Source organism: Chiloscyllium plagiosum, chromosome 19 (genome assembly GCF_004010195.1).
Source record: "Chiloscyllium plagiosum isolate BGI_BamShark_2017 chromosome 19, ASM401019v2, whole genome shotgun sequence".
Classification (NCBI taxonomy): domain Eukaryota; kingdom Metazoa; phylum Chordata; class Chondrichthyes; order Orectolobiformes; family Hemiscylliidae; genus Chiloscyllium; species Chiloscyllium plagiosum.
Genome location: NC_057728.1, coordinates 7,261,093 through 7,284,681, shown reverse-complemented (window position 1 = coordinate 7,284,681; position 23,589 = coordinate 7,261,093). Strand labels below are relative to the sequence as shown.

General features: G+C 40.8%; 1 protein-coding gene across 1 annotated transcript; it reads left to right on the top strand.

The window, feature by feature from the left end:
* Positions 1-3,107: 3,107 nt before the first annotated feature.
* LOC122559417 (vasopressin V2 receptor-like) lies at positions 3,108-22,971 on the top strand. The gene is made up of 2 exons (XM_043708867.1): positions 3,108-3,978; positions 22,561-22,971. Exons 1-2 carry the CDS (start codon positions 3,108-3,110, stop codon positions 22,641-22,643), a joined length of 954 nt encoding a protein of 317 aa, XP_043564802.1. The 3' UTR covers positions 22,644-22,971.
* Positions 22,972-23,589: the final 618 nt, after the last annotated feature.

The window sequence follows — 23,589 nt, the reverse complement described above, 5'->3', positions numbered from 1 at the left end:
GACAGTAAGGACTGCAGATACTGGAAGTCATAGTTAATAAATATGGAGCTGGAAGAGCACAGCAGGTCATGACTGCATCCGAGGAGCAACGTGAAAAGTTTCAGCCTGTGGAAGGAGTTCCGAAATAAACCTCTTGGACTATAACCAGGTGTAATTTGATTTTTAACCTTCACCCGACTCTCACTCCGGCATCTCCACATCAAATCATTTGACACGATGATGGCTCGCTGATAGTGAAGAGGCTTGATGATCAGACGCCACTGCGCAGTCGCACCCGTCAAAGCACGCATGGAGCTGTCCAAGAACGTGGTGCTGAAATCACGCTCCAAGGATCCGCATCACTTGTAATTTAACAACGCAACAACATTCAACTCCTGCCTCCCCCCGCCTCCAAACAAATGCCGTGCTTCGTTTTACAGAAAAGTTAAAAATCACACAGCTGCAAGTTATACCTGACGAAAGAGCAGCGCTCCAAAAGCTAATAACAAACCTGTTGGACTACAACCTGCTGTTGTGTGATTTTTAACTTTTCTGTAAAACGAAGCACGGTATTTTTTTTTGGCCAGGAGTTGAATGTCGTTGAGTTTTTAACTTTGTCCACCCCAGGCCAACACCGGCACCTCATCCTTTCAGAAGATTGACCGCAAGTCAGTGTTATCTGAAAGCCCACTCTCGACTTTGCTCAGAAAAAGCCAGTAACAAATGATTGCAGATGGAGGTGGAAGGTGAGGGGGGCGGGGGTGGTGGGGGAAGATATAACGTTAATTCCCAGGGGGAAAATTACATGTTGAGGTTTCAATTGTCAGAATGCGTTGTCATCTGGCGGCACTGGGTCATCTCCTGGGGCCGGGGGCGTTAATGTTTCTAATATGTTGGGGGAAAATAAACTCAGTTTCGAAGCTCAGGCGGGGAGGTGGTCTCCGACTCAGAGACGTTTTCACCAAGTTATTTTCCATTCCGTATAAATGCACACTGTTCATAACCAGAGCTAATGGGGCATCTTCAAGCACGCTGCTGCTTGCAGTGACTTGGAATCAAGCCGTTTTAGACTCTATAGCGGAGGGACAATTCATCAACATGCATTGTTCAAAGTATAACACAGACCCCAGTGGATGAATAGCAGGGGGGAAGCGACAGCACTCAATCGCTTTGAGAGTCACTTTGGCATGAAGGAGGGCGTCAATCATCTACTGTTTGACATCACTTTGAACCTCATTCATTTATTGATTGATTTATTGTCATGTGCAAAGTACAATGAAAAGCTTTGTTTCCCAGCAGTACAGGCAGATCATAGTAAGCAAGGGTGTACAGATCAAAAAGACTTAGAGGCATGAAGATTACATTGTACCGGGTGTATGCTAGGTGACATCAACGTTAGCAAGGTCAGCATTATTTGAGGTTAGAGAAGCCATTCATCAGTCTAATAATGGTGGGAGGAAGTTCTTCCTGAGCCTGCAATGTGTTCAGGGGTCTGTATCTTCTGCCTGAGGGATTAGGTAGTAGGGGAGCATTACCAGGGTTGCAAATGGTTTTAGATGATGTTGGCAGCCTTACCGCAGCAGCAAGCCATGTAGATGGATTCCATGGATGGAAGGTTGGCTTTCATGATGGTCTGGGCTGTGTGCACCATCTTCTGTAGTTTCTTATGGTCCTGGGCAGAGCAGTTACCATACCAGGCTGTAATGCATCTGGACAGTATGTATTTAATGCTGCATCTGTTAAAGTTGGTGAGAGTTCTTATGGACATGCCAAATTTCCTGAGCCACCTAAGGAAGAAGAGGTGTTGTGTATTCTTGACTGTTGCATGTACATGGGAGGCCCAGGACAGGTTGTCCTTATTAGTCACTCCGAGGAACTTGACACCCTCCACTCTCCCAACCTCAGTCCCATTGATGTGGGGGGGGGGGGGGGTGTTCTCCTTTCTTTCTGAAGTCAATGATCAATTCTTCAGTTTTGCCAACAATGGTGGGTCTCATTGCATGACATCACCAAGCCCTCTATGTCCCTTCTGTATTTTGATGAGTCATTGTTAGGTATCTCTCCTACTGAGGTGGTGTCCTCAGTGAACTTGTAGATGGAGCTGATTTGGAATTTGGCAACACAGTCGTGGATGTGCAGGGGGGGATGGCAGGGGTTTGAGGACATGGTGGGGAGCTTCAGTGCTGAGTGTAATTCGGGTAGCTACCTGCTTAAAGGAGCGGCGCTCCCAAAGTTTGTACTTTCAAATAAACCTGTTGGACTATAACCTGGTGTTTGACTTAAAACAAGGGACTTTGTCCAAAACGGGTTTTGGTGTAGTAGTTATCAGGAAAAGATTCCCAGTTTGAAACAGGAGTCTTGTGTCACAATGAGAGTATTTTACTATTCCACGGGTTCAAGTCCCACCTTGCTGGTGCACATCGCTATTTTAATGACAGTTCCAACATTGTCCAAACCTGCACCATGCTGCTCCGCCTGTCGTTCGCCCGAGCCAGTGAGGCAGAAATTGACAGCTCCGTGAGGAGCAGAGCTTTTGCAATTCGAATTTGAAAAGATTGTAAATCTGTGTCCCAGTCACAAAGTTTAAACCAGGAAACCCGGAGAATAAACTGCAATAGAGAGGCATTACGTGATCATTGGTGCGCACACAGTTTAATTACCCAGCGCCGCAGTACTCTTGAAGTCTCTTTGATTTATAAACAGGAGGGAAACTGAGTAAACAACTCAATCATAGAGCTTCGTTTTGTTTCTCCCCGCACAGCGAGTGTTTTGTGGCTTGCGCCGTGCCCTGCTGACTGATGCTGTAAGTTGACAAACATATCTGAAAATTAAGAAAATTTAACAACGTGAAATTGAGTTACACTCAACCAACGAGCTTGCGCTGAAAGCAATGCGGCCTTGCTGTTGGCCACGTCAGTTGCCAGTGATTTAACTGTCTGCTTCTCACTGGCAATGATGTGGCTGCACCGTTCACAAGATGCTGGATCAGGAGACAGAGAGCAGGGCAGCAGCCGGCAGCAACAGGCATTGCAAGATTCCCCGTTCTGCTGCTCGCTGCACAGAACCTGAGAAGCAACTTGGCGCAGATTGTCAGCCCCTGCCGGCTGTGCTTTGATGCAGGACCGAATATGAGGGGCGAATTCGATCAGAACAGCACCCAGCGGGAGTCCAGTCCAGCGAATGGAACTCTCCCCGTCGGGGACAAGCCAGTGGCGGCTAAAATAGCCGTGCTCAGCCTCGTCTTTGTCCTGGCCACTTCGGGCAATTGCATCTTCCTCTGCACTCTGTGGCGAAAGCGCAGGAAGAGCAGCCGCACCCGCCTCTTCCTCTTCCACTTGTGCACCGCCGACCTGGTGGTCGCCTTCTTCCAGGTGCTGCCCCAGCTCCTGTGGGAGGTCACCGACCAGTTCAAGGCCCCCAACGTGGTTTGCAAAGCGGTTAAGTACTTGCAGGTCGTCGGCATGTTTGCTTCTACCTACCTGTTGGTGGCGATGACCCTGGATCGCCACCAAGCTATTTGCAAGCCCATGGCTGCCATCACCAAGGCCTCTTGGCAGAGGTACCTGACCGTGGCCCTGGCCTGGGGCTTCTCTTTGCTCTTCAGCCTCCCTCAGGTCTTCATCTTCTCCATTGAAGAGGTGCAGCCGCGGGTGTTCCAGTGCTGGGCGACCTTCGTCAAACCTTGGGGCCGGAAGTCCTACATCACCTGGACAGCTTTGGTCATCTTTGTGATCCCAGCAGTCATCCTGATCACATGCCAATTCAAAATATGTCGAACCATTTACCTAACTGGGCAAACAAACAGGCTCAAAAGGATCGCCTTGACAGAAACCAATGTGAAGGGGACACAAGCGGGCACTGCCAAGCGGATACCCAGCTCCTTACTGAAAACACTGAAGATGACCTTTTTAGTAGTGATGTTGTACATTCTGTGTTGGGCGCCATTCTTCATTGTCCAGCTCTGGTCTGTTTGGGACCCAACTGGAGGACCTGTTGAGGGTGAGTGATATCCCATTTTCTCTCTCAAATGAAAGAACGCAGGGGGGCGGCTGAAACCTACACTGCAGGATGCCTCCACGTTCAACCCAATTAGCTGCTTTCTGCTATGGGATAAAGAGTGGAATACTCATTTCGATTTCTCAGTCCCTTTTGCTATAAATTGAATGGAATTTATTGTCACGTGTACTGAGGCACAGTGAAAACCTTTGTCTTGCGAGCAATAAAGAAGCAGAAGGTGAGAGATGAACATGCAGGGCAAAAAGTCACACCTGGACTGACATTGATGCCTGATAACTAGCAAGAGCACATAGTCTGACAGTAGATGCTGACTGGCATCTGTGTTAAGTAACAAAGTAGGAGCAGCAGAAATGACTTGTTAAGTGCCCAATTACAGCAGCTTTGCATTGGGGTGAAAATGAACACCACTTTGCCCTGCTGAAAGCAAGGTGGGATTTACACCAAATGGGTAAGAACAAATCCTGTGACTGACAATAGCTGCAGGAAGCTGCAGTCAGAGGACGGTTGCTGCACTTTAACCCCATTGCTATAAGGGTGACAGCAGAACTGAAAGGGTCTACTTGTTAAAAATGACTGAACAGGCTGGGGCTCATTTAGCTAGATGTGAAAAGGTTGAATGGTGACATACGAACTACCATGAACATTATGAATGAGTTTGACAGTCTCAGAGATGTTTCATTTCTGGGCAAAACCGAGGAACCAGAAAAAAGGAAAGATTCCAGAGAATAGCTAGACATAGCGTAGGGGAGTCTTGTGCCCTCCCATGTGTCAGGTTTGGTAGCAAACTGACATTGAATCAAGTTGGAGAGTTGAGATAACTTCCTCCCTTCACCTCGACTAAGTTTGCCTGTGAACAGCCTTTCTACCTCATCACCAAATGAAACCCTTAAATGGGCAATGACAGGTTAAAGCTGGGCTGTAGTTATGGCCAATGATACCTCTATAACAATCATCATGCAAGCATGTGTACAATTAGTGTGTTTCATGAGAATGCAATACTGAGGGCTCTTATCATGGAGTGACAGTGGCACTATCTCAAAGCCAGGAGAACTGAGTTCAAATCCTACCTCCTCCAGAGGTATGCCATAACATCTCTGAACAGGTTACTTAGAAAATACCTGGAGTGAAATACAGAAGCAATTGCAGGACAGGGGAAGGGGAATCAGTTCAGTCACATTGTGCATTTAGTTAGCTAGCAATATTCAATTCACTGGCTTCAAAGTTGAGAATCCACTCTGAATTAGAAATTAAGACTGTGGCAATAACAACAGATATCTGTACTGTTTTGTCAAAAAGTTATGTTTCGCTGCATGTATTAAAATATCCTATGAAGAACACATGAGGTGCACTTAGCCAAATCTGACCAATTTAGTAACCAGTGTGAATCCAGTTTCTCAACAATTATATGGTGACATGTTATTGGTCAACATTGGCATTAATCAGAAAAGGTACATCTTTTGGATTAGGAGACCTACATCAAGTATTCAACTGATCACCAAATAAACAAGTCAATCAAAAGAGCAATGAGCACACCCACAGCCTGTCTTCAGAGTGATATGCAAATCTAGGACGTCAATATAAATACTGCTTAATCCAATGCTAAATATAAAAGTCAGAAGTTGTCAAGTCTTCCTTATGTGTAAATCTTTGCCAAGGCCCAATATCTTCATTTCCTGATGTAAATATGTGTGGGTTACAACTTGCCCATTAGTAAAATATTTCTTTAAACTTTAGCCAAAGCTTCAGAGATGTTGTGTAATTTGGTTTTCAGGGTCAAACTTGGCAGGAAGTGGACCTTACGTAGTCCCAAGGAGCTAAGGGGCCAGCTGAAATTAGGGAAGACCAATTTGCGAAAATAATTCTCACAAATTGGGAAAGTGAAAGATACAGGGAGCAGCGGGAGGTTCTTCTTTTATATGGTAGGGATATAATGAATTGCTTGAATTAATTATTCAATTCATGAGTGAAGTTCTGTTGTTTCTAGGGTTATACGGCAGTCAATTTAGGACTGCAAAGTCTCATAATGAAGGAAATGCCCAAATAACCTATCTTTGTTGGGGTCAGTTCAGGGTCACCAGGAGAACTCACACTTTGAGTAGTGTGCTGAAGTTTCTTTCAGTAATCCGTGTGGAGAGGAAGAACGTTTTAAAAGGTACTTGATGGTCTAAGTTGCTCTTTATTTTTCTTTTAGCTTCTGGAGTATTATAATCATTCCAAATAAAGTTCTATCAAACTTTACACCCATAAATAATAATATTTTACCCTTTCAATAATCAGTTGACGTCCAATACACCTACCTCTTCTTTTTCAGAACACAGATGTTAGAACATTAATGATTTGGAGGAGTGCAGACATCACGTAAATTAATGAGCAGTTCAATTAAAGAAATATTGTTTTTGAATCCGTAGTCTTCAAGCTTCTTTATTTCGATGTTGACACAATTATTCCTTATTGGAGCTTTCAACAAAATGGCAGCCTCCAAGGACAACAGTTCTCTGATTCAAGGTGCTAGGTCTACGCTGAAAGCTGCTTGAGTGCCCTGAATGTGAAGTCACAGGATTGGCAAGTAAAGGAGTTCAGCGAAGAGGGAATTATAATTAAGAAAAATAAATAAATTTAATGAACACAAAGATGGCAGGATGGGTGATGTATCATGGTTGCAGTATGTGGGAGCTTCTGAATGCCATGGCACACCTGTAATAAGTGTCTGCCGCTTGAGGATCTTCACTCAGCTGTTTGGTGGAGGCCAAGCTATAGACATTTTGATCAGGCAGGGGGAAAGTTAGCTGAATGTTTGCTGAAGTGGTCACACCCCTTAGGGCAGTGTCATTTGATTTTGTCAAGGACAGGAGGGTATTACTGTGAACCCAGCTGGGAATGGATTAAGTAAGTGAGAATGGAGGAGCCTCATCCCTTCCAATTGAGTAAGAGGTTCGTGTAGTTTGTATGGACAAGAGAGTGAGTGGAATTGTGGATTATCAGACTGATCATGGCATTTTGTTACAGAAAGCCATTCAGTTGTGGGGGACTAATAGGAATGGAGGGGAAACACAGGATAGTATATAGTAGACAGACACTTCTTGAAAGGCCAAAGCAGAATACAGAGGCTGTGTTGCCTGCATTCCTGGACTCTGGGTTCAGGCTATCTGTTCTGGACTGGAAAGGAACTTGCTGTGGAAGTGGAGCATTCAGTTCTCATGATCCATGTCTGTAACAATGACATAGCAACGATTCTAGAGAGGTTTTGCATGGGATGTATGAGGAGCTCAGCACTAAATTAGAAAACAAAACCTCAAATGTGGTAATCTCTGGAATATTACCTGAGCCTTGTGCTGTTTGGTATCTGATAAAAAAAGATTTGAAAGATGAATGCAGGGTTCCAAGACTAGTGCTGTTTACAGTGGACTCTGATTCATGGTACAGTGGTACCATAATTAACGAAAGTGAGGACTGTACCACTGGGTTGGACATCATCTGAACCATGGTGGAGTCCACATTCTAACAAGTTGAATAAGCATGGAAATAGAGAGGGATTCAAAGTAAATAAAGAGGAAAGTATCATTTAGGATAGGATTGAGCAAGTTAGAGTGAAATAATGAGGCAATAGGTCAAGGTGGCAATAAAGGTAATGATAATTGGAATATTGTAGGAAGTGACAATTATTGCAAATCTAATAGTGTACCAGCAGATAGGGCCAGATTTATAAAGACAGTAAAATGAAACTAGATTGAGTGTTCTGTATCTGAATGCCTGCAGTGTTTGCAATGAAATAGTTGACTTGTCAGGTCAGATAAAAGTTCATATGAATGAATTGGTAGCCATTATAGAAGTGCGGTTGCAAGGAAACAAAGCTGGCACCTGAATATCCAAAGTTATGTGACATTCCAGAAGGACTGGAAGCTGGAAAATTCTTTTCTTTTTTTGTCTATATTTGTCAGAAATCTATGAAGTTACATGACCAACATATTTGTCTATATTTAATCTTAGATCAAAATTCATTCATTTACATTAATTTTCCTCAGCTTTTTCTTGAAAGGTGACATAATTGACTTTTGGTATTATTTCAGTTTTGGCATGGTTTTGTCTGTTTGGATGAACCCAAGCGAGACCTCACAGTATTGCTTCAAACAATATTTACTGACACCATTTGCATGATGTTCCTGCAAAAGAGCTCACTGTCCCATGCTACCCTCATTCCAAGCTCCTAGCAGAATCTCTCCCACATGATGCCGATATCAATATTATGTCATAGCATAACTCAGAGACTCATCTGCATTTCCCTTAAGACCAATCTCTACATTTTCTTGAACCCCTCAATGATGATGCTAAATTCTCCTAGAAAGGTCCATGATACCCCTGGTCACTATCTTTGATTCACACAGTTAAAGATCATTCAGCACCAGATTGTAGTCCAACGGGTTTGTTTGGAGGCGCTGGTTTTTGGAACGCTGTTCCTTCATCAGGTAGTAGTGGAGCACGAACATGAGACACAGAATTTATGGCAAAAGGTTGCAGTGTTGTGCGGCTGAAATGATATATTGAACAAATCTAGATTGTTGTTAAGTTGTTCACCTTTTCGAATGGGTTGCAAGTTTCGGCTTTTGCTATAAATTCTGTGTCTTATGTTCCTGCTCCACAGCTACCTGATGAAGGAGCAACGCTCCGAAAGCTAGTGTTTCCAAATAAACCTGTTGGACTATAACCTGGTGTTGTGTGATTTTTAACTTTGTATGCCCCAGTCTAACATCGACATCTCCAAATCTTGCTTGGAATGTATGCAAATATGGTTTTCAAGAGCATAACATTGAGGAACCTAGAGAATGGTTTCTTTTAGATCTAGTGTTGTGCAGTGAAACTGTTATAATTTTTAGTATTTTAAGAAAAAGTGATCATAATATAATAGAATTTTACATTAAGGTTTAAAATGATGTAGTTCACTCAGAAACGCATGTTTTATATTTGAACAAAGGAAACAATGAAAGCAGGAGAAGCTAATTGATTGTTGCGGACTGGGAAACTACATTTAGGGATATAATGGTATACAGGCAATGATTAAGGTTTCAAGAAGTAATGATTTTGTTTTAAACTATGTATATTCCTTGAATGCACAAAAAGGACAGCAAGGAAAGTGTTCTAATCCTGGCTAACAAAAGAAATCAAGAAGTGCATTCGAAGTTGCCAGGAAATGTAAGCCTGAGAATTGGGAACATTTTAGAATTTACAAATAAAGGACAAGGAAATGATTAAGAAATGGATATTATAATATAATGATTAAACTAGCAAGAAACATTTTTTAAAAAGCTATGTAAAAAGTAAAAGATCAGGAAACATGAATATGGGTACATGATAAGTGGGAAAAAGTGAGGACTGCAGATGCTGGAGATCAGAGCTGAAAATGTGTTGCTGGAAAAGCGCAGCAGGTCAGGCAGCATCCAAGGAGCAGGGGAATCGTCGTTTTGGGCATAAGCCCTTCTTCGAGCTTATGCCCGAAACGTCGATTCTCCTGTTCTTTGGATGCTGCCTGACCTGCTGCGCTTTTCCAGCAACACATTTTCAGTACATGATAAGTGGGGTTAGCAGAATTTATAATAGTGTATGAGAAAATGGCAGAGAAATTAAACAAAAACTTCATAAATAAAAATACTAAAAAAAAGTCCGAGAAGACTTTTGAGAATCTAAAGGTGAATGTAAATAAGGCAATACAAGTTATTAATGTTCATTTAAAAAACACTATAGACATTGAAATTCATGGGGTTTAAAGCAGAAAAATTCCTTTGATGTGATAACCTGTGTGTCAGAGATGTCAGATGCAATAGTAGCTCTAAGGACTCTAGAATGGTTCTTGCACTTTGGAAGATAATAAATGTAAGCCCAATATTTAAAAGAGGTAGAAAGAAAACACAAAACCACATCAGCTGTAGGGAAAAGGCCAGAATCTGGGATAAAAGGATGTAATAACAGAACACTTGGAAAATAATGAGAGGTTTGAAGAGTCTCTACAAATTTACAGAAAAGGAAATTATGTTTAACAGCCATTTTGGAGTTTTTGAGGATTTAACTATTAGAATAGATATGGGAAAACAAGTTGATGTGGTATATTTAAATTTTCAGAAGCTTTGACAAGATTTCACATGGAAAGTTAGTAAATAAAATTGGAGCACATGGTTTGGGGTGTTGGATAAACTAGCATGGATTGAGAATAGGTAAATGGACTGAAGTCAAAGAGCAGGAATGAATGAGTCATTTGCAGGTTAGCAGGATCTGACTAGTGTGATAACATAAGGGTCATGCTTTAGCCCCAGATATTCACAATCTCCACCAATAACTTGGATGTGGAGATTGGAACGTTTCCAAATCTGCAAATGCCATAAAATTAGGTAACCTGTGAGTGAGGATGATGCAGGAATGTTTCTAAGGGATTTCGAGAAGCAAAATATGTAGGCAAAAATTTGGCAGATGAAATACAATGATGTGTAAGAAATTGAGATTATCCACATTGGTAAGAAGAACAGAAATACTGAATATTGTTTGGATGGTCAGATGCTGGGAGGTGTTAAAGTTCAAAAGGGCTTTTGCGCATTTGCTCACGAGTCCTGAATGTTAACATGCAGGTAAAGCCAACAATTAAGAAGGCAAATTGCAATTAGGTCTTTCATTCCAAGAGGATTTGTATGTCAGAGTAAAGGTGTCTTACTAAAATCGTGAAGGGCCTTGCTGAGACCACATTTGGAGTACAGTTTTGGTTTCCTTACCTATGGAAAGATATACTGCCATAGTAGGAGTGCAATAAATGTTCACAAAGTCAATTCCTGTGAAGGGGATATTCTCCAATGGGAAACGATCAAAGACTGAGCGCACTTTGTCCAGAATTCAGGAGAAGAAAAATAATCTCATTCAAAGTTACAATATCTCTCCAGGTTCGATGGAGGAGGTTTCGTCGTCTTCCAAGGAGTCATACTCAGCATAAGGGATAGGCCATTTAGGACTGAGATAAAGAGGAATTTTTTCAAATGGTGCTGAATCTTTGGAGTTTTGAGCATTGTAGAGGCATTTTGTATATTCAAGACTGAGATCGATAGATTTCTACACATTAAAAACACAAAGGTATATAGGGATAGTGGTGATAGTGGAGTTAGGAAAATGGTGTTAGCATTGAAGTAGAAGGCTATCCGTAATCTTACTGAGTGGCGGAGTGAGCCTATTCTTGCTCTTATTTCTTTTGTTTTTAAATTCTTATGTTTATATGTAAGAGCATATCTTTTGTTACGGTACAACAATAGGAAATTCACCGTAAGTTAGCAACTACAGATGGTACACAATTAGTGTAAATCTAATTACTAGTGAGAATCCCTTTTGGACGCCTTCATTTTAACTACAGAAATGCAAGTCTTTCCCTTCCAAGTGGCTGATGGCAATCTTGCAAGAAGAACCACACTACAACTTCTCACTGACATTTTGTATATATTTATATCAAAATTAAAAGTAAACACTTTTCTGAATCCAGCCTTCATCAGTTAGTTGTAACTTACTCCTAAAATATCCTTGTTCATCCTCCCTTGCGTGAACATGAGTTTAGTCATTTCCTTGGGTTAATTTCACATTCTATATACAACTGACGTTATGAGCAACATTATTTACAAAAGTAGTAGGTTTCAGAATTGTAAAAAAAAAATACACAGAAAAAGAGAAAATGGAGCTTTTGTTTGCTCCATGTGTTCATGTTCCTACAATTCATATCAAAAACTAATGCTATACCTAGGCCCCAATCTGCTCACTATTCTCTGTCAGACCAAACGCTGAACAATAGCATATGCACAAATTTGTGGGCTAATGTTCATGACTGAGCCATTCTGTTTGGGAAAGGAATGCACATGCCTGCAGTGGAAGAACTAACCAATGTGGATAGAGTGAGAATGTAAACAAAATATTAATTCTAACACTAGTGTCACTAATATAATTCCTTGTACACCCAGTGAAATTATCTCACAAGGAAAGTTTCAGTATCAAATCATAATGATTTGAAGGTAATGTGTGTTCCATCCCAATGGGCATTGAAATCTGGTTTGAATTAATGCTAAACTTGGAGTCAAGTCGGTAACCTGTCTAGGTGACATGGTATGACAAAAGATGAATGTCAACTATTTTTTTTCATTCATTCACATATCTGGGGAATCACTGGCTAGGCCAGCATTTATTGCCCATCCCCGGAGGCTAGTTAAGATTAACATTGCTGTGGGTCTAGAGTCAGGTAAGGATGACAGTTTCCTTCCCAAAAGGACATTACTGAACAAGATGGGTTTTTCATAGCAATTGACAACGGTTTCATGGTTGACATGAAGTTCTAAATTTTTATTAATATCAATTTCTACTATCTGCCATGGCAGGATTTGAACCTGCATTCGCAGAGCATTACCTCGGCACTCTGGATTAATAGTCTAGTGACAATATCACTGGGCTATCACCTCTCCAGAGATATTTGCTTTGCCTAATGACCCCAGTAAAATAACAAAGAGTCAGATAGCCATCTCAGCAGAAGATTGTAGAAGGTTGGCCATATTTCAGTCCATTTCAAAAATCCCATAATGCAATTTCAGATCTTAATTTTCAATCTTTAATGGAGAGACTAAAAATTTTAAAATAGCTTTTTGGAAATCCATGCACTCATTGCAGTAACTTCTATTAACATACCACATGTAATGTCCCAAGCGGAAATTGTAAAAAGTATCTCAGCCAAAGGAGAGATAAGACTAGGTAACTAAAGGCTTGGTTGAGCTAGTGAGATACAAGGAGGAGGAGAACATGGTATTATGATATCCGCTGATAGTAATACTGGATATGACATATCCAGAGAATGAAACTGGCTTTATAGATGTTTTATTTCGTTAGTTAACTTGGTGATTAGACACAGACATATTTACACAAGGCTATAGGTCTTCATTAACAACAGTGGTACATTTATTACACAAAAGAAAAAATAAATAAAAACCAAGCTATCAAATATGGAACACAGTTTGCAAGATCTAAAACACAAACAGAAGTCTGAACCTTTTCCCCACACTGTTACAAAGACTCAAATGTCTCACAGTGCCAGAGACCCGGGTTCAATTCCCACCTCAGCCAACTGTCTGTGTGGAGTTTGCACATTCTCCCCGTGTCTGCGTGGGTTTCCTCTGGGTGCTTTGGTTTCCTCCTACAGTCCAAAAATGTGCAGGGGTTAGGTGAATTGGCCATGCTAAATTGCCCGTAGTGTTAGGTGAAGGGGTAAATGTAGGGGAATGGGTTTGGGTGGGTTGCTCTTCGGAGGGTCAGTGTGGACTTGTTGGGCCGAAGGGCCTGTTTCCACACTGTAAGTAGTCTAATCTAATCTAATCTAATCTAATAAAAGAAATTGGCACCTGTATTTCAACTCTTGACTGATTCCAAGCAGTTTCTTTACCATGGGCTGTGAGACAATTCAAAGAGTCCTTTCCAAATTGTTGATGCAAATTTAGCCCACATGAGACAGACTAGACTTTTCAGTTTAGATCTGGAGATTTCTAACCAAACTCTCCAGATATGGAAATTTGACAGACTAAATCCTTCTGCTGAGGTGACTTGTCCTTGCATTGCTTTAAACTTCTTTTGGGAGAAAAGCTAAACTTGCTTCTATATGGCAGTGGGATGGGAACCTCTATAGAGAGACAGAAGAGAGGAAAACAAGGGCTAAAACAAAAGACAGAATGCGAAATAAGAAAAATGATAGAACCAGGATTCAAAGGCAAGAACCAATCAAGGCCACAGTAATGGAAATGGGATTGAGAATGTTTCAAAGGCAAGCCTTAAGGCTCTGTGTTTTCATGCACAGAGTATTCATAAGAAAGTGGATGATTTATCATGCAAATAGATATAAATGGGTATGATATAGGTGGGATTATAGAGATGTGGCTGCAGGGTAACCAAGGATGGGAGTTGAATATCCATGGGTATTCAGATTTTATGAAGGACAGACAAAAAGAAAAAGAAGTTGGGGTAGTATTCTGCTTAATGCTGACTTTAATCTGCATACACATTGGACTAATCAAATCAGTAACGATACCATAGAGGAGGAATTCCTCGAGTGTACATGGAATGCTTTTCTGGATCAATAGATTGAGGAACCAACTAGAGAACAAGCCATCCTATCCTGAGTATTGTGTAATGAGAAAGGAATAATTGGTAATCTAGCAATGCAAGGCCTTTTGGGGAAGAGTGACCATAATATGTAATTCTTTACTAAGATGGAGAGTAATGCAGTTGATTCTGAGACTTGAGTCCTTAACTGAAATAAGGAAACTACAATGAGGCACAATATGATAAACTGGGGGATGTTACTTTAAAAATGATGGTGGAGAAGCATGTTAATTAGTCTTCACTAACCTTTTTTTCTCATCATACACCTACAGAAGCTTTGATATTCAGCTTGCAATGCTTTAAATATTTAAAGAGCTCATTGGGGAACTGCAACAATTGTTCATTCCTGTCTGGCACAAAACTAAAATCAGAAAAGATGGCCCAACCCATGGCTACCAAGGGAAATTAAGAATAGCATTAGATGCAAGGAAGGGGCAAACAATAGGCCAAAGAAAAGCAGCAGACCTGAGGATTGGGAGCAGTTTAGAGTCTAACAAAAAGAGGTCAAAGGGATTGAGAAAGAGGGGGGAAAATAGAGTGTGAGGATAAGGTTGGGGGGAACATACAAGCTGAACATCAAAGTTTCTGTAATTATATGGAGAGAAAAAAGATTAGGGAAGACTAATGTAGATCTCTTACAGTCAGAAACAGGGTAAGTTTGAATGGGGTACAATGAGACAGCAGAACTAGTAAATACATATTTTGCTTCTGTCTTTACAAAGAAAGACCACAAGTAATGTTCCAAAAATGTTGGCAAAGACAGGATCTAGTGAGAGGGAGGGACTGAGGGAAATCAGAAATGGGAAGGAAATTATGTTGGGAAGTTGATGGAATTAAAGGTCGATAAATCCCCAGGGCCCAATAATCTACAGCCCTGAGTACTTAAGGAAATGGCTGTAGGTACATCTTTCCAGATCTGAGAGACTATGGAACAGTTCTTAAAGATTGGAGGGTTGTTAATGTATCTCTACTATTTGATAAAAAGGGGTTAACAGGGAATTATAGATTGGTTAGCCTGACATCAGTATTGGGGAAAATGCTAGAGGCCATTGTAAAAGATTAAATAGCAGAGTACTTGGAAAACAGTGACAGGATTGGGCAGAATCTGCATGGATTTACGAAAGAGAAATCATGCTTGACAAATCTATTGGAATGTTTTGAGGAAATAACTATGCAGTTGATAGTGGGAATCAGTGGATGTAGTTAACTCTGGATTTTCAGAAGGCTTTCATTGAGGTCCCACATAAGAAATTAACATGTGAAATGAAAACACATAGGAGTGAAGATGGAACTGACATGGATAGAGAACTGCCTGGCTGAGGGGAAACAAAAAGTAGAAAAAAACAAGTATTTTTCCAAGTGGCAAGCAGTGGTTAGTGGGATACCACAGGGATCAGTGCTTTGGAGCCCAGCTATTCACAATATATATATTAATTATTTAGATAAAGAAACGAAATGTAATATCTCCAGGTTTGCAGATAACACAAAGCTGGATGGGAAGGTGAGCTGTGAGAGGGATGCAGAGATGCTTCAGTGTGACTCAAACATGCTGAGTGACTGGGCAAAAAGCATGACAGATGAAGCAGTGGATAGGTGTGAAGTTATCCACTTTGCTAGCAAAAACAAGTAGGCAGATTATTATTTGAATGGTGATAGTTTGGAAGAGGCGGAGGTGCAATGAGACCCAGGTGTCCTTGTACATCAATCGCTGAAAGTAAGCAGGCAGGTAAGGAAGGCAGTGAAGAAAGCTCTCCGTATGTTGGTTTTCACAGTAAGAGGATTCGGAGCAGGGATGTCTTGTTGCAGTTGTACAGGGCCTTGCTAAGACCACACTTGGAGTATGGTATGCAGTTTTGGTTTCCTTACCTGAGGAAGGATGGTCTGGCTATGGAGGCAGTGCAAGATAGGTTTAGCCTGCTGGTTCCTGGGATGACTCAACTAACAATGGATTCCCGTTGTTGGCCACAAACAGTCCCCATTAACAGCTATTCACTTTCCTTGGCAGATTGTTATCCAAGTGTTTGTCTGTCTAACTGTTCTTCTCTCTCTTTGGGCTCTATCCCCACCTATTTACTCCTTTCCCCCTTCCCTCCCCCACCCTAACTTCTGCAAATAAACCGACATTTTCATAACTGCCATCAGTTCTGAGGAAGGGTCACCTTGACCCAAAACGTTTTCTCTCCACAGATGCTGCCAGAGCTGCTGAGCTTTTCCAGCAATTTCTTTTTGTGTTCCTGGCATGGATTGACTGATGTATGAAGAGAGAATGGATTGATTAGGGCTTTATTCACTGGAACTTGGAAGAATGAGGATGGGATCTCATAAAAGACCAATAAATGTCTGACAGGACTAGATAAGATAAACACAGGATGTTCCTGATGACTGAGGAGTCCAGGACCAGGGGTCATACATTAAGGATACTGGGTAGACCATTTAGGACTGAGATGAGGAGAAACTTCTTCACCCACAGAGTGGTGAGCCTGTGCAGTTCTCAGCCACAGAAAGCTGTTGAGGTGAAAACATTGAATGTTTGCAAGATGGAGTTAGGTATAGTTCTCAGGGCTAAAGGGATCAAAGGGTATGTGGCAAAAATCGGAATGGGGATGGAGTCAATGATCAACCATGGTCATATTGAATAGTGAAGCAAATTTGAAAACCACAATAGCCTATTCCTACATCTATTTACTATCTACATCTATTTAACTGACTTCTGAACTGAATTAAAAACCTTGCATGTTCCTAGATTCACCTGAACTGAATACAAGACTAATGGCCTTACATGTTACCCTACCTGTCATCAACCCAACAGCATACGTATCGTTCTAGTCACACCACAGGCATCTACAGTCACCTGGTTTATGACAAATTCTGATTTAATCACTGTTCTGGAGGGATTGTCTGACTTTTGTTTTTGGAAGAAAACCCTTTACGGAGGTAACCAACACCTGTCTGTATTCTAAAATCCAAATTCAAAAGTGAAATTAAACACCATTCATCACAATTAATAGACCAGGTAAGTTAGGAAGAGATATTTTCAGAATATCTGGACACATTCACCGAAAGCACAGTCATAAAATAGAGATGTGCAAGAGCCTTAAATTTTAAACAAAGAGTGTGGGTGAAAGTATTTGATGTTGCTGGAAAAGTTGAGAAATAGGAAGATAGGACATGGAAGTCATGGACACCGATTAAACTTTAATCTCCTGGCTCCATATTGCAACATAGAAGTGCAATAGATATGATGAACAGAATGAGACATGGCTTTAACACTGGAATAAAGCATTTTCCTAACCTATTCCAAAGTTCCACTCAGCACATTACCCAAAACCTGGCTGCCTTCAAAAACCTCCTGGTTCATCAGTGCTGCTGAAGTCTTTGGCTCGTTATTTCAGTGCTGTCTCCTCCGAGATATGCAAGTCAGATACTTAGGAAAACCTGGGTTTTTGTCTGCTCCAGATTTTGGAACAATGGAGAGTTTATCTCAGCCCCAAAATAGTGTTATTCAAAAGCGATCAAGAGGAAGACTAAAAGTCATCACAGAAACATGGGAGGCCTTACAAATAAGTAGTTACTTACAACGATAAAACTTCAGCTTCATTTTTTTAGAGTCAGCCAGTGAAGAGATTATTTTCTCTGATTATGTAGATTATTGCTGAAATCAAGCTAAACTATCAAATTCAAACCTTAAACTCCAGCAAAGATAGAAAGGCAACTGATTGTGAAATTATGCATGCAGCAGACTTTAAATAGCTCTTTTGTGAATCCTGGAATCTAAATGAGACACAGCGTGGCTTAGGCTGATTACAAAAAATGATTAAATTTGAGAATTCTACCTCAACTAAATAATTACATTGAAAATATGGCTGTGATTCAAACTGGTTATTACTATGGAGGGTTGATTAACCAGGCATTCAGTCTTAGCAATGTTATAAAAACATCTCCACTTTGGAAATATCCTCCTCATCTGGAGTGGAGTGTTCTTCTATTTCAGCTGGAACACATTGCAGCTGCAATTCCTCTCAACTCTGGGCTGAGATGTTATACTGAGAAAAGCCACAACCCTTTGGGCAATTAAGGATCAGCAATAAATAATCGCCTCGCCAACGAAACCCACAGTTCATGAATGAACAAAAAAAAAGTTAACTTTACAGGGACACCCCGATTCAAGTTTTAAACACTGCCGCCCATTTCTTAGTTTTATTTCACCTAAACTGAAAGGGATTCCTCTTGTTCTGAGACGAATCAAGAAGAGGATGACCACTCACTGAGATATTTTTAACAAAATCAATGGCAATTTTAGAGCTTTTTATATTTTGTTTTACAACTGATAATTATGTTATCCCTTAAGACCTGTTCAATGTCTGTCGGACAGTGTGTGTTGAGCTGTCTTGGATAACTAGCTAGATATAAAGCATACTCAGAGGATGTTTATGGTACAGTGGTAGTGTCCCTGTCTCTGAGCAAGGAGACCTGGGTTGAAACCCCACCTGTGCCAGAGGTGGCTGATAACATCTCTGAAGAAGTTGATTCAAAAATATCTATTGCATGCTCAAGGATTGATCAGGACCCTTCTGTTTTCTTATGCCATCCTTCTGATCTTAGAGTAGCAGCAGACGCCAGTACAGTGCTGAAAGGGTGCTGTACTGTCAGAGATGCTGTCTTCTGGATAAACCTGTCCTCTGATATGAAAGTAATGGATTCCAAGGCATTACTCAAAGAACAGCAAAGAAATTCTCTAGGCTAAACTGAGTAAAAATATAAGCTGTACAAAAACATATAACCTACAGAATTGGCAGTCTGAGTGTGAACGAATAGGATCAGACATGGCTACTTAACTTCAGAAAATGTGTCTGAGACAAGCAAGTATTTCTGTCTGACTTTTAGCTATGTATTGATTTTTATCCCTGTATTTTCCATGGCTAATCCACATAGCCTGCACATCCCTGGACACTGTGGGCAATTTAGCTTGGCCAATCCATCTAACCTGTACATGTTTGAACTGTGGGAGGAAACTGGAGCACCCAGAGGAAACCCACACAGGCACGGGGAGAATGTGCAAATTCTACACAGACAGTAACCCAAGGCTGGAATCAAGCCTGGACGCTGTGGATGGCGCTATATGAATTCAAGTTCTTTCTAAATGATTAACCGTAAATTGGACCTTGTTTTAAGCATTTACTGTTTCATAACTTAGTGTGACAATGGAAAAAATAATAATATCAGTACTTCATATTTTATGTGATTGTTAACCATAGCCAGGCTTTGCTGTGGTAGAAAATAATGTTTTATACCTTATCACAATTGTATAAGTATTATTCTAACATAATGGTTTCATGTTTTGGAATTTAACCTTGCGTCATTTACCGTGGTTCAGCATCAATAACTCTGACGAGTTGTGCTGACAAGTTCAGTAGGCCAATGTGTGCCTTTATCGAGATAAATATAGCAGATTCCTTATGTTGATTAGAGAATCCTTGCGCTGTTCTTCAATTCAAAGGTCACCAAGAGACCCTTTATTAGTTGATGAAATTATATTTTGTCCAACTGAAACATAGGTTATATAACCTCATAAACAAATACATTTCACTCTTGATAAATAGATGAACATTATTCTCTACAAATAGAATAGTTAAGAATTTATAGCAAATACCCCAATCCCCTTGAAATGACAGATCTGCACTTTCAATGTTGAATTATAATTTGAATCATGGTCATTCATGCCTTAATGAATCAAATAACCATCAAACAGTGAGATCCAGCTTGCTTTTTCTGCTGATTTAAAACTCTCCGCCTGAAACATTTATTCCAAAGAATCATATATAAACTTTAGTTTGAAGCTCCTGAAGAACTGTCAGATATGATTATTGACCTGCTCCTTCGACAGATCCATTAAATGTCCTTGTCCAGACACAACCATCAATCACGGATCCAGCATGGCAGCTCTCCCAAGATACTTGTCTCAGCTATTTTATGATTATTGCACCCATTGAGAATTCTGCTCAACAACATAACTGCAGTGACATGACAACAGATGCTCAACAAACATTAACATATTGAAGACCGTTTAGATGAACATCCCTGACATGTTCACAAATCTAGCTCACATACAGTGGTGCATATTCCTGTATTTTGCAGAAATAGCGTTATGAAGCCATTACAACACATTGCATCAGCAGTGAAGAAGCTAGTAGATCTTGTAACATAAATCAGAAATGCTTTCCCTTTTACCTAAGAAGTTCTGTCCCTTTCTTGTATCCACATAGGGTATCTTACCTAATAAACATTCTTTAAAGGCGTCAAATGAACTCACTAATTGGAGTAACAACAAGCACATCTAACAAACTGTGTGCCTCATCAAAAGTTGCCAAATATGTTGGAACAATCTCAGCAGATCTGACAGCATCTGTGGAGAGAAAGCAGAGTTTCAGCTTTTGTTTCAGATTTTGCTTATTCACGGTTCTTTGTTTTATCACATTGGAACAAATTCCACTCAAATGCATCTCGATTTTTTGGCCTGGCCTCACTGATAGAGTTTCTCCCTCAATGTCTTCAATAAAAATCAATACATAGCTAAAAGTCAGACAGAAATACTTGCTTCTGTCAGACACATTTTCTGAAGTTAAGTAGCCATGTCTGATCCTATTCGTTCACACTCAGACTGCCAATTCTGTAGGTTACATGTTTTTGTACAGCTTATATTTTTACTCAGTTTAGCCTAGAGAATATCAAACTTGAAATCTTGATATCTTCCTTCACCACTAACATTCAGAAGAATCTTTAAAGACTTTGCAGCCACTTGCTATGGCTATGTTGGAAGGAACTCTAAGATCACAACCTTCTTGTGGGTTTGCTCGCTGAGCTGGAAGGTTCATTACTAGACGTATAGTCACCCTATTAGGTAACATCTTCAGGGGCCTCCAGGCGAAATAATATTGATGATTCCTGTTTTCTATTTATATGTTTGGGTTTCTTTAGTTTGGTGATGTCATTTCCTGTGGTGATATCATTTCTTGTTCGTTTTCTAAGCGGGGGTAGATGGGGTCTAACTCGATGTGTTAGCTGATAGAGTATCAACTCTGGAAATGAACCTTCCAGCTCAGCGAGCAAACCTCAACCTGAGCAACAAATCTTCTCAAAACTCACTATCACAACCTACAACCCAACAGTTCCATGACCACCAAGTCACACATCATCCAGCGTTATCTGAATATTGCTCATTCCTCATTCTTAATGGATCAAAATCCTAGCACTAGCACTGCACAGTTGGACTGGGGTGGACAAAGTTAAAAATCACACAGCATCAGGTTATAGTCTAACAGATTTATTTGGAAGCACTAGCTTTCAGAGCGCTGCCACCTGAGGAAGGAACAGCTAGTGCTTCCAAATAAACCTGTTGAACTATAACCTGGTGTTGTGTGATTTTTAACATAGATTAAGGAGGTTTTATTTTATTCATTCACAGGATCAGGGCCTTGCTGGCCAGGCCAGCATTTTTGCCCATCCCTTATTGTCCAAAGGGTAGTAAAGAGTCAACACATTGCTGTGGGTCTGGATTCACATGTAGGCCAGACTAGGTAAGGATGGCAGTTTCCTTCCCTAAAGGACCTTAGTGAACCAGGTAGGTTTTTCCAACAATTGACAGTGGTTTTATTGTCATCATCAGACTCTTAATTCTGAATATTTTTATTGAATTCAAATTCTACCGCCTGTCAGGGCAGAATCCGAACCCGGGTCCTCAGAACATTACTTGGCTCTCTAGATTAACAGTCAGTAATAATACTACTAGGCTATTGCCTCCCCATTGTTCATTGCTCCTTCTCAGGGCAACTAGGGATGAGCATTAAAAATTTATGTTATTACCCAATACAAAATTGAACTTAAAATAACTGAATTCATAACCCTGACAAGTCAGAATAATCCCTTTCTAGTTTTCAAACTTAAACAAACTCCCAAGAACAAGTGAACAATTTATCTGAACGCGCCTTAATCCTACAATCATACCAAGACAACTTCAGCATCAAGGATGCTGCTCCCATATGTAAAGGCATAATCACTGTAGTCTCATAGAGCTGCTCACTTATGAGAGAGAGAGAGGAATGTGGGTGATTTAACCCAAGGGTCACCACTCCTCAGGTGAGGGGAGTGGTTGAGAAGGAGAGTCCTTCATTGTAATCTCAGCTAGTGCTGAAATTGAACCCACACTGGCATCACTCTGCATCACAAACCAGCCATCCAGCCAACTGAGCTGACCAAACCCAAAATGTGACACCAACATAATAGCTTCATAATATAGATAAACCTAAAATTTTGAGATACAACTGAAAAGTAATTATTTCAAAGCAAGTTTGAAACAAAACCTTTAACTTACACATTCATTGTTCTATTGATAATAACATCTCTTTCTCTGTTTTCAAGGTACACCATTTATCATCATAATGCTCCTTGCAAGCCTCAACAGTTGCACAAACCCATGGATCTACATGGCCTTCTATCGGTAGGTTTGGTGAGACTTTACTGCATCCCATTCTGAAAACCTGTATCTGTGAGAAACATCAGAGGCTAAGGCCTACCTTGTATGATCAGCAATGAAGGAATGGAACTTGCAATTCAGTCCAAGTACACTTGCTTATGTGACTGTCACTCAGCAACTGCAATGGATTTGTGTAGACAGCTGAAACAGTGTTGCACCCTCAACTGGAAATCTGGAACTAAGTGAAGAACACAAGCAACTGTGTGTCGTCTTAATCATCAGACTGAGGAATCTTACTGAGAGACTCAAGCCACAAGATTCAGTTCTGTATTACCATTAGTATCAGTGTTACGGTAACCCAGCATTCCAACATTGGTCGCCAACATGCTTCTGTTCGAGTTAGGTTTAATATTGCTCAGGATGTCTTACGGAGTTGGCAGCACAGATGCTACATCGGACCTTCCAGATTCTGTTAATGCTGTCTCTTATATTCATAGCCAAACATATATTCAGCTGGGGTTGGAGTTTAACATTGACCAGAAAAAAAACAAATGACTGAACTAGCCACATAAATGCTACAAAAGTAGGTTAGAGACTGGGAATTCTGTAGCAAGTAACTCATTTTCTGATGTCTCAAAGCCTGTTCACCATCTATAAGGCGCAAGGCATGCTTTCCACTTGTCTGAATGCAGCCCCAACAACATTCAAGAGGTTTTGCATTATCCAGGGGAAAGCATCCTGCTTGATTGCTCCCCCCCCACCCCAGCCATCCACCAACTTCAACGTTCACTCTCTCTAGCAGAAATCCACAGTAGCAGAAGAGATACCATCTACAAGAAGCACGCGGCAACTCACCAATCTTCAGCTTTTTCCAAACCTGCAGTCTCAATCTTGACCAGAAATGACAGAAAGGCAAACAAATGAGAACATCACCACCCCTTAGTTTCCTTCCAAGCCCCACACCATCCTGACTT